The sequence below is a fragment of the Microcaecilia unicolor genome, chromosome 6 (assembly GCF_901765095.1).
Source record: "Microcaecilia unicolor chromosome 6, aMicUni1.1, whole genome shotgun sequence".
NCBI lineage: Eukaryota > Metazoa > Chordata > Amphibia > Gymnophiona > Siphonopidae > Microcaecilia > Microcaecilia unicolor.
Window position 1 is genome coordinate 291,619,391 of NC_044036.1, and position 12,427 is coordinate 291,631,817.

Below are 12,427 nucleotides of genomic sequence, written 5' to 3' on the forward strand. Positions count from 1 at the left end.
TTCACCACAAAGGAATTCAAATATTTGACTAGTAAAAAAGGCCCGTTTCTGGAACGAATGAAACGGGCGCTAGCAAGGTTTTCCTGGGAGTGTGTATGTTTGAGAAAGAGAGCCAGAGTGAATGTGCGGGTGTGTGACAGAGTGAGACTGTCTGTGTGAGTGTGTGTGTGAGAAAGAGTGTGTGTGACAGGGCCCCCTTCCGTTCCTAATGCCCCTCACCCCGTTCCCTCCCCTCCTTTTCCTCCTCCTTCCCACACTTTGGGTTCCTTAAGGCGTTCAAAAGTCTATGTACCCCCGTGGTCCTAACGCCCAGTATCCGGATACCCCACCGCTTTCCTCCTCACCCCTCCCCCAAGATGTAATACTTTCACATCCTTCATTTTTTTAAAAAAAGTGTCTTATCTACCCTGTGTACAAATGCCCGGCATTCAGATTGTGTTCCTCTCATAAATTTTCATTTCTTTCATTCATTCAGAACTTGCCCCCCCCCCCCCCCCCCCCCCGAACACTTTTGGTTCCTTCAGTCTTTTAAAACTGTCCTATGTACCCTGTGTCCTAATGGCCAGCATTCAGATTGTTTTCCTGTCCCAAATTTGCATGTCTTTCAGTCATTCACAACTCCCCCCTCCCCCCATTTAACACTTTCGGTTCCTTCAGTCTTTTAAAACTCTCCTATCAACCCTGTGTCCTAATGGCCAGCACTCAGATTGTTTTGCTTTGCCAAATTGTCTGTCACTGATGTCACTGAGGTCAGTGCGTGCCTGCCTAGCAGACCACTTCCGGCAGGCACGGTCCCAAGCACATCCTGTTGGAGGTGAGAATTATTATATAGGATGTGTACAAAAGATGCTCAGTACTAGAAACATGAGGTAACTGGAGATGAGTCTAGTATTTTATAGAGAGAATGGGCAGAGAACACAGACCTCTCACCCATCCACAGCCTTATAGGTTTAAATTCCTACATATATTCACAGGCTGAATGTGTTTTTAAGTATCAAAAATAGCAGGCATCACATTCCAACAATATGAAGAGAAATTTCCAAAACTTTTGAATGCTGAATTTGGCAGTATGATGGAAGTTTTTGAAATTCTTGAAAACTTGGCTTTTTAAGCAGTATTTTACCTGCTTTTATGTATGGTCTGTTATATTCCACCTGTATGAGTGTTACTGTAAACTGAACAGATCTCATGGCCACTACGGTATATAAGACTTCTGTTTAAATTAAATATTCTTGAATCCTCATCTGGTCAGCCCTAACTTCCTGGACACTGTTCACTGACTCTTCATATGACCAGCAGCCAGGTAGCCACAGAAATGCATCAGCTGACATACTGATCACACCTCATTTCTCAGATAACGGTCACTACTGTATGTGAATACCAAGCTGAAGTCTATGGCACACCATCTTCCTGAGATAGGTAGTTCTATGCAGAGAGAGGAAAGGCTTAAAAACTATGTCCTGCTGAGCAGCTAAAATGAAGCTCATTCTAGGCGAGGAACAATCCACTGCACTCAGTAGTAATCATTACCTCAAAAGAAACAGGTCCTCCAGCTTTGGATAAAGAATAATTGTCCTGCAGGAAAGAAGGAAGAAAAACTTATAAGAGGTAGAGGATGACATATTCATGCACAAAGCAAAACAATGTTTCAAAATGTTTCATATGCAGTACCCATTTTTATACCATTTCCCTCTAGGTCTGCCTTCAACTAGAAACTGCCACAATACAACCAGAATGTAGTACACCATAGATTTACGAAAACTGGCCATGAAAGTGTGTCCACAAATTAAAGTTGCCAATTGTCAAATTGTATTTTGGTTGCTGGTTTCTATAAGTCAGAATCAAGTTAAGGGTCCTATTAACTAAAGTGCAGTAATGTTTTGCAGTTGCTGGGTGTTCAAATTGCCTAAATTAAAAACACAGTAATTAAAAAACCTCCAATGTTAACTGTTGTGGGAAATACACTTAATGCAAAGCAGTTACCACTACCCAAGATCAGCAAATGACATAGCTTTTGCATATTCTGGCCCTAGCATGATGATCCATATTGAAGATGCAATGAATGGTCATCGGTGGGGCTCCTGATGAAGGAATGGTCTCCGAAATGGAGCTCTGTTGAACTGTGATTTTTTTTCTCCATTTGAGATGTGTCTATATAATATTTTGACTGATTTGGCACATAGACCAATATGAGGAAAGGCAAAAGAGGTTAGGGCTCTTCAGCATGGAAAAGAGACAGCTGAGGGGGAATATGATTGAGGTCTACAAAATCTGGAGTGGTGTAAATTGGGTAGAAATGAATCAATTTTACACTCTTTCAAAAAGTACAAAGACCAGGGGACACTCAATGAAATTATATGGAAATACTTTTAAAACAAACAGGAGGAAATATTTTTTCACCTAAAGAATAGTTAAGCTCTGAAACTTGTTGCCAGAGGATGTGGTAACAGCAGTATCTGGATTTTAAAAAGTTTGGACAAGTTTCTGTAGGAAAAGTCCATAGTCTGCTATTGAGATAGACATGGGGAAAGCCACTGCTTGCCCCGGGATAGGTAACATGGAATGTTGCTGCTAATTGGGTTTCTTCCAGGTACTTGTTACTTGGATTGGTCACTGTTGGAAGCAAGATACTGGGCTAGATAGACCACTGGTCTGACCCAGTATGGCTATTCTTATGTTCAGTCTAGGGGGCTCCCCAATTTTTGCTACCTGTTACATGATTTTTGGAGAGTTTTACTACCTTTGGAGAAAGACTTTACACATTTGCCTCTACGCAATCTCACACTGATTATCTTCTGATTGAGGGAAATTTTCACTTCCATTACCAAGTTAGGGGTATGCCTTGACTGGCTCCCCTATGAGACTAGTAAACAGCCTCATAGACGGACATGTCCACACTAGGGATACCTTAAACCTAGCCCAGATCATAATGTTGCCAAAGTCAGAGACCCTACCATTCCCGAGTCTTATCGACCAATCTCTCTCAAATTATGAGGTGAAACTCTTGGAAAAAGTTATGGCCAAACTGACTGGCTAGGGTTCTGCCAGCGATTATACATGATTTGCAAGTTGAATTGTTAAAGAGTGATCAGTGGCTAAAAATTTAAGACAAATTCTGGCATCTTTGGAATACAGAAGGTGAGTGGATCAACCATCTCTTCTACAAGATTTGATGCAGAAAAGGAATTTGATCGTGTTCACTGGGGATTCCTATATGCCATGCTAGCCAAATATGGTTTCCCTAGGAGATTTATATCTATGGTAAAAGCTCTCTGCTTTCACCAAGAGCTCAATTACAGGTAACACAGTTGTGACTCGGAAAGCTTCCCTATTTGTCGAGGGACACAGCAGGGTTACCTCTGCTCTTTGTATTAACCTTGGAACCACTGACTGGGAACACACATGCTAATCCAAATATCTGTGGTACACAAATAAGCACAGAATCATTTAAACCTGCAGCTTTCGCCAATGATATCCTGGTACAAATAGTGGAATCCAAATAATCCTTGGGTTTGATACTAGAATGTGCTTACCCAGGTTTTCGGCTGAATCTATTAAAATCGGAAGCCCTAAGTTCGATAGAGACAGGCCCTCCTTCCCGCTGCAATGGGCATCCAATTCTTTTAAATATTTAGGGATCCAGCTGATGCTGACTACTACTCAATTTATTTTATTAGTGTTACCCAAATGCTAGAAAACAACTAAAAAACCACTTGGACAGTTGGGGTGATTTACCGCTTTCCCTGGTGGGGCATTTTAGTTTGATTTACATAGTTATATTTTCTCAGTGGTTCTACATAATGCAAACATTGCCAATATGTTTACCACAAAAAGACTTGAGACGTTTCAATCAAATTTTGTTGGGTAAAGAGGAAGCCCAAACTGCGATTGCAATACCTGATGGGCAATTGGGGTCAGGGAGGGTTGGGGCTGCCAAATCTGAAAATTTATAATATTGTGTGCTTACTGAGACACAAAAGAGATTGGTTCCTTCAGCAACAACCCCAATGACTTTAGAGGCAGCATATTATTCACCATATCATTTTAACTTTCTTGTGCAAATAAAGCATGGGCTACTTCCTTATTACTTAGATGACAGTATGGAATATGTACTTTGAGCCGGAGCTAGAGAATCTAACATTTTCTACCTGGGAAGCACAGGGATCAATTATACCTTCAGACATTTTGCAGCAGTGAGTGGGGGGGGGTTTCACTGGGGCAATACAATTTGCTGTCAGCTGAAGCATTATTTTAATAGATTAAACACGGATTTACTTAAACTTTAAGTGGGCAAATGAACTAGGTCATTTTTGCATGAGATACCCAAATGTACCACTTCTATCTCTGGTTTGCACAAAAGTCCTTTATAAACTGGAGTGGGACACAGATATGAAACCGGTGAAGCGGAAATGGGAGCAAGATTTTAGGAAAAAGTTTGAGAAATTGGGAATTGATGAACAAAGGAATATCCGGGTTGACGTCTAATGCAAATTATAGGGAATGCTATTTTAGAGTGTTGCACAGAGCCTATTTCACAAAGGTACAGCTTTACAGGGTAGTTAGAACATTATTTCCATTTTTTATCAAATGTCAGAGGGCAGACAGTACATTTTATCACTCTGGGACTGTCCTGTAATCATTTTGGAAAAAATAGCTCAATATATGGCTGTTATTTTAGCAAAAGACTTGAGGAGTGAACTGAACAACTATTGCTGGATATATCTGGGTCCTTTCGAGATTACGATGAAAGGAGGAGCTTTGTTCAGGAAAATGAGCCTCTTGGAACTGAAATACATTTTACAGTCTCGGACACAAATAACGCGTCCTGAATACTGGAAATGGAGAAATCAATTACATTTGCTGGCTGTTTGGGAAGCGAGGGAAGATTGTGGCTCCCGTAAACACAAGACACAGTTTTTATAGATTTTCAGTCCCTAACCCTAAGTCATAACACCTTATGATTGCATGTGGATGTGCCATTTACTGCAGACATTTCATTAGGCTATGGTTTGGCTGACTCTGGGTGTCATCAGAGCCAAGGTCTTCTGAAGCATCCACTTGGGATACATTCTGGATTGTGTGGTAGGGTGGGGATAAGAGTATGGGGAAAGGGAGATTTTGGTGTTGGTGAACATTATTTCTTTTAAACTGTTATATAAACGCACAACATATAAACTATTTAATAGTAAAACATCTTACTAGATAGCAAAGAGGATAAGTGGAGATGGAACATACAAGTCAAAATTCAGCCCACCACTTGATATTACCTGGATGCAGAAGCTTGATAATTCTAGTAAACACAATGGGATTCCTGCTTCCCTACCGCTATTCAGCTCTATGCAAGCTTAAGCCATGCAGTCTGGCACTTGAAACCGTGAGACCAACCCGAACTTCCAGCACCACGCAGCTTAAGCTTGCAGAGAACTGAGTTGTGACGGAGAAGTAGGAATCCCACTGTTGTTACTGCAGCTGTAGCCAAGTGAAGGGAATGACTGGGTGAAAGTGAAGAGGGCTGAGAGAGAGAGAGAGAGAGAGAGAGAGAGAGAGAGTGTGTATGAAGGCTGGTACATATGAGAGAGAGAGATTGGGTGTTAGGGACTGCATGAGTGTGTAATTCTCATAAAGTTAGTGTGCCTGCATGGGTATTTTGGCCCTCTAAATGTTACAAAATATAAAATGTGGCCCCGATAGAAAAAAGTTGGACAAGCCTGATATAGACACATAACGACAGAGAAACAAGAGTGATAAGCCTGACTAGATTAAGGAAAAAACTGCACTCAAAAAGGTGCATATGTTGTAAGCAAACCCTATTTAGTTAGTTACTTCTTCCATCAAAGGCTTTGGAGAAGAAACAGACTTTCAGCTGATTTACGAAGTAGAAACAGTTTTTATGATAGGCAAAGCCTTTCAGTATGCATGGTAGATTGCATTTGTGTGTGTTAATGTGCAAGAATGCACACTAAATATTAACACAGGGTAGTAATCCAGCACTCCAAAGTTTATACCTGATGCATTGGGGAGTTAAGTGACTTGCTCAAGATCACAAGAAGTGGCAGGGGGATTTTAACGTTGGCTTCTTTGGTTCTCTGCCTACTGCTATAACCACTAGGCTACTCTTCTACTCCAAACAATCTTACCGTTTTTCCTTCAATGATGCTTTTGCTTTGAGTTTCACCTGAGAACAGAGAAAAATTACACATGCATTTCTTACTGAATACTATATTTAACAATATAATGTGAAAATTTTAGATTGATTTTCATCCAAATAGGACCTGAAAGTAGTTGTTGGTAATCATGAATAGCAGCTTGATATGGCATAGCATTAGACAGATATATATTGGTATGGAAAGGTGGCAACACTGGTGATTCAGCTTAACTGGAGCATCAGAGAGACAGCCACTCCCTCCCCCACACAATGGAGTTAAGTTTACTTGGGATATCATTCTGCTCTGTGGGAGCAAAAAGTAAGTATTTCTTGAGGCACCAACTGTCTTTACCCTGTGAATTCACAGTTCCTAGGGCAGGGGTCTTCAAGGTCCACAACTCAGCCTAGTTTTCAGGATTTCCACAATGAATAGGTATGAGATCTATTTGCATGCAATGGAAACAGTGAATGCAAATGGATCATATATTTATTGTGGAAATCCTGAAAACCAGGCTGGGTTAAAGACCCCCAATCTAGGGCATCAAGTCCACCCTACCTTGAAGAACCTGTTATCTAGGGCATTGGGGCTTTCATCCCACCCCTCATTGAAGAAATTGCAGTACCTGAAGCATCAGCTTTGGCGGTGCTAGACAGATTTCCAGGCTGTTTGAAGGTGATATCTGGTAGCGTAGCTGCCTTTCCATTGTGCTTCGTTACCTTCACACTGCAAAATGTAAAGACAGGTTTGAGGCACAGTCTGTGAGGGAGTAAGATCCATGTGTGTCCAACATGGGTTCCCTGGTAATGCTTGCGAGAGGTTGTTTTGTCTTAATAATGCATCCTGCCATATATATACATACATACACACACACACACATACTGTGTCTGTTCTAGCGTCACTCTTTTTTTTACTAGAAATGTTCTCAGTTGCTAAAAATAAAATGCAAACACTGTTTATCTTAGTCACACGTTTAATGAATAGCCAGTAATGATTTCTTACTTCAAAGCGTAACCATTTCAGCGTGGCCATTCTCTCTAGGGATCCAAAGATAGCTTCTACCACACAATGGCAGAAGCCAAGCCTGAAATCCAAGGGGAGATTCAGCCAATAAAAAAAAAAAAAAAAAGTCACTGGAGTATCTAGTATCCCACCCCTCCTCCTAGCCAGTTACAGTGCCACAGGCTGGGAACAATATCTGCACTATTCCAGATGCAAACTGCAGGAGATGTTTCCCATGGGCAAAATCTTCCTAGAGTAATTATGACTATCAATGTATTTTACAATGGTGTTTATGGATACCCAGTGAAACGACCACCACATGCATTATCAGAAAACACAGAATGATACCCAAAATAATAATTTACACATCATATCTTTACAAGCAAAGTATTATCTGCCTTGTTCTATCACACAACTACATTAAACGCCAGGCGACAATTTGTCTTGAACCATGAAGAATATTTGCCTTCCAAACAATTTGTTCTAATGAAACAGACTCTGCTACACTATTCCTCCAAAATTACAACTAAGATGATATCTTCAGAAAACATGCAATGGTTAATCATGATGTATGGGTTCAAGGCATCAAGTGTAAACCCCCCCTCCCCAATTAAAAGAAAAAAAAATTCCTACCTACAGTAAGCTTCCTTTGTACAACTAACCAAAATTCTGCCAACACGTGTCAAAACACAATATGTACACACAAAATGAACTGGAGTTTTCAGTTGGAAATATGTATATGCAAAACAAATTCATACATTCTCTGTTTTTGCTATGCACAGATAACCTCTAATGGCTCAGATTTTACATCAAGCTTCAAATGAAGAGCAGAGTTTCAGTGCTCAATGATTGTGGAACACAAAAACACTTTGGCTTTTAAACATCCTGTGTTCAGAACAATAAATCTGAAATACAGTTTCCAAAGGAGCGGGGACAAGCAGGAATTATTTACAGAGCAGTTCTGGAACATGATGAGCCTCTGCTACTGATCAATTTAAATGTGAATTTACTAAGATGTATAATGACTATAAAGACATCTTAAATTCTGCTGCTAATTCTATGAAAGCTTTAGCATTTGATCATTTGAGATGGAGATGCCATGAGACCTGAGGACAGACTGGTATTTTGGTACTTCTACTTTGCTTTCTGCATTTCTCTTTTCTTGATTGATGTTCCTTTATTTTGTATTGATTTGCTATATACACCTCTTTGTTATTTATTAAGGAAAGACAGTATAAGAAGTAAAATAAACCATAAGCCATGTCTAAATCTGACTCACAAATTTAAATTTAGCTTCTGCTAGGTATATACATCTGATGAGACTAAGTTGAGGATCCTCATATATAGAATGAATATTTCAATCAGACTGCTGCAAATCTGCTTATAACATACTGGACTATACGTAATGTACGTGATATTATAGAGTTAATCCTATAGATCCAGTTAACTGCCTTAGATAAAGCTAAACTATAGCCTAATATCCGAGACTTTTGTTGTTCACATCACTGCCGAATGAGATTGGTTCTTACCAATGAAGCTGCCAAATAAAAATAAGCTAGGAAGTTCCAACATCACAGTCATTTCTTAACAAGGGAAAAAGTGAGAAGAATCCTCTCTCTCCAAGTAAAAGAAACTGAACTATATAAAACAGAAAAAGTTAAGCTGGAACACTACAAGACAAATACTGGAATAAGTGAAATGGCTAAGATATCTTTATGAAATTGATGCCAAGTAAACATTTTTTTGAAAGCATCACTAGACAAACCACACATATTGTAAACCACTTTATTGCGACTTGCAAAAAGTGGTATATAAAATCTTTAATTTATTTAAAAAATGTATACCTTGCCTATCTACAATTCTAGGCAGGTAAAATAATAAAAGATTACAACAACAAAGGACAATTACATATTTCACACAGACTAAAGACAATTACATATTTTACCAATACCACAAGTTAAGACCAGTTTAAATAATACCGTACACACGATCAAATCATACTGCAACAAAATACCCTCAGTCTGGAGGACAGACACCAGAAACTAATCAATGCTTAAGCAACTTTGAACAGGATAAACTTTCTGGCTCGGAAGAGACAAGCTTTGAAAAATAAATAAAATTCAATGTCGCACTGTTTGTTGCTGCTAGCACCCAATACGCTCTCAAGTTAAAACCTTTAAGATATGTTCACAATCTTGTCTTCAATTTTCTGCTAAAGGGAAAAAAAGTCTAAGAAAACAGTTGCCAATAACAGATTGTAAGTGTGCATTTGCTGCTTCTGTGAAATATATTATCACGCTGCTGATGCAAAAAATGCCACAGCCCATTTAGTACTTGCCAATAATCCACAACAGAACTCTTAATGTTGCTGAAGTGATAGGAAGAAAATATTCAACAGAATAAAGAAAAAAGGTATGACAAGCACAGTAAGATAAAATAAAAAAAAAAATGCAGGTGTAACTATTACACTGTATCTTAAGAGTTTGCAGAGTAGGGAGCACAAATTATTTTCAAATTTTAATTTCCACAAGAAGAATAGAATATGACACTTTCTGTGGTGAGTTCTTCTTTCCACCGAGAAGAATTCATAATGAAGGTGCATGCTATTTCATGAGCTCTGCCACTGAATCCTAGTACCAATACTAATGCAAACTCATTTTTATACTAAATTCCTTTCACTTCATATCATAGAACTCAAGAAAACATTTACATGACACTAACTGAAAAAAAAACTGTCGATTTCTGTTGACTGCAGTCTCTAGCAGTCTAAAAAAAAATTCTTTGCTATAAAAACAATTTTGGCCATATATAATAAGTGATTTTTAAGACCACTCACGTGATTTAATTGATCTGCCTCTTGTTTTCACACTGAACATACCAACTATGCAACCTTAATTATTTCTGATACATAGCAAGTGCTTTTAGAAATCCTCTCAGATTATCAGGAGTCTGTATGGTGGAGAGAGAGCATAAAATGGCACTCTTTGCTGATGATGTGTTAACTGTGACGTATCCAGTGACCTCATTCCCAAATCTCCTGCGAATTGTAGACGACTACTCAGTGGTATCAGGATTCAAAATCAATATGACTAAGTCATAGGCTCTTAATGTTACTCTGTCATCAGGTGAGTTCTTTGCAGGATTCATTTTCTTTTTGCTGGGCAGCGAAAGGAATCCGCTATTTGGGAGTCCTTTTGACCCCGTGCTTTTCGGACTTGTTTTCCGCTAATTACCCAGGTGTGGTTAGAGCCCTAGCCTTGGACTTGGAAAGATGGGAGGACTTGACCTTGTCTTGGTTTGGTAGAATAGCCACGATTAAAATGAACATATTACCCCGTCTGCTGTATCTGTTCCAGGTACTTACTTTCAAGATACTCAGGAGGATTCTCTCTAATCTACAAGATCGCACAATGCGTTTCATATAGGCCTCTGTCATTTCTATATCAAGACAATCTATTGGTATTACAGGGCAGCGCCAGCGTGTGCAGCAATACAGTGGTAGCATGCATTGCCACACAAGTTGTGGGTACATTTGGAACAATTTTCATTGGGTGTCAGGCTGCTGGGTGCGCTAGTGTGGCTCCCCCGAAAACACAGGGCCCTGGGGTCAGGAATGTGCCCATCGATCTATACTACCTTCCACTACTGGGACACTTTTTTCACACGTCCGAAGAGTAACCTGTCTCACCAGTCACCTATAATCCCCTTTTTCCCCCGGGAAATACACAAGGTGTGTTCACTAGATGGTACATGGAGGGCCTAAAGACCTGGGGTCAAATGTTTGAGGAAGAGACTCTGCAAACATTTTCCTTCTTAAAGGAGGAATACCCATGTATTAAACAAGACAGATATGCTTATCTCCAGATCTCACATTTCCTTAGTGGGAAATCTATTCGTTCAGTAGTAACACGGGAAGATTTATTTCTGGAGGACTTATGTGAGGAATGTAAGACCACGAGAGGCTTGATAACCTGTCTTTATAAGCATATTTGCACACGATCTCCAGTATATACTTTTCTTAGAAGGAACTGGAAACATGAGCTGGACCTGGAGTTAAGGGACGATGAGTGGAAGACTTTGGAAAGGGCCTTGGCAAGGGTGTCTCCTTATGTGCCCCTTAGAGAAAATGCTGTTAAAGTAATATTTTGCTGGTACTTAACACCTGCTTGACTTCGGCTCATTTATCCAGCAGTCGGGTGTGTTGTATGTTTTGTTTGAACTGTCAATAAAGACTTCTGGCAAATTAAAAAAACAACAAAAAAAGTAATCCTGTCAGATTCAATTATACATCAGAAAGAAGGGAAGACGTGATCTAATGTTCATGGTCTGAGAATTTTCTCTCAGGCCCAGTTTCATGTTTGTCAGACAAAGATTTTCCTCCTGAAGTTTTTTAAACATTTGGCAGCTTAGTCTACCCTCTACTTTGAAATGGATCTCTCAGACAGCTATTTGATCAAATTTTGTTTCAATAAGTTTTATTCAATTGAAGTTCAGCAACAAGAAACAAATAAACATACCTGATTCAACATAACATGTTGTATATAACAGAATAAGTATGTTACTTTACTTTTTTTTTTTTTTAAGGAAACCAGAAATTAGTAATTACCCAACCCTTTAGTCCTATTATAAAAGGCAGCCAAGCCAGTGAGATGGGCAAAGAATATCAAAGAACAGAATAGGAGTTGCACTGCTTCTTAGAAAGTATCAGAGAGATCTCCCAGGATGAGCCAACTTGAAGGTGTATTAGAAGATAAGACATATTAAAACTATACTTTTTATTATATAGGTGTTTGTGGTGAAATGGTGAATTTTCCAACATATTATAGGAATACTAGCCGTTGAGCCCGTTAAAACGGGCTACTATTGGAATGGGGGTTTTCCAAGGCCCCGCCCTCCCCCCCGAGGTCGCCGCTGCCCCCTCCCCCCCGAGGTCGCCGCTACCGGTAACCCCCCCCCCCGGAGTAGCCGCCGCCACCCGGGCCCTCTGTTCGCTATTAATTCAACTTACATCGCCGCAGCACGCAGATCAGCTGAGCTCCCGTCGGCCTGGCCTTCCTTCTCTGCCTGTGTCCCGCCCTCGTGTGACGTACCGTCGGCGAGGGCGGGACACAGGCAGGGAAGGAAGGCCGACCGGAGCTCAGCTGATCTGCGTGCTGCAGCTATGTAAGTTGAATTAATTGCGATCAGAGGGCCTGGGCCGGGTTGAGGGGTGTCGGCAGCGACCTCGGGGGGGGGGGGGGGGGGAGCGCAGTTTCCCTCTCTGTCCCGCCCCCATCATCACG

General features: G+C 40.2%; 1 protein-coding gene across 1 annotated transcript in view; it reads right to left on the reverse strand.

Annotated features, from left to right (window-relative positions):
• GPR107 (G protein-coupled receptor 107) overlaps window positions 1-12,427 on the reverse strand; it is an 88,184-nt gene that overhangs the window by 63,402 nt on the left and 12,355 nt on the right. The window contains exons 5-7 of the mRNA XM_030207846.1: window positions 6,769-6,869; window positions 6,138-6,175; window positions 1,531-1,575 (exon numbers count right to left, since the gene is read on the reverse strand). Of these exons, the coding sequence (XP_030063706.1) occupies window positions 1,531-1,575; window positions 6,138-6,175; window positions 6,769-6,869 (184 nt within the window). The remainder of the gene's footprint in view (window positions 1-1,530; window positions 1,576-6,137; window positions 6,176-6,768; window positions 6,870-12,427) is intronic.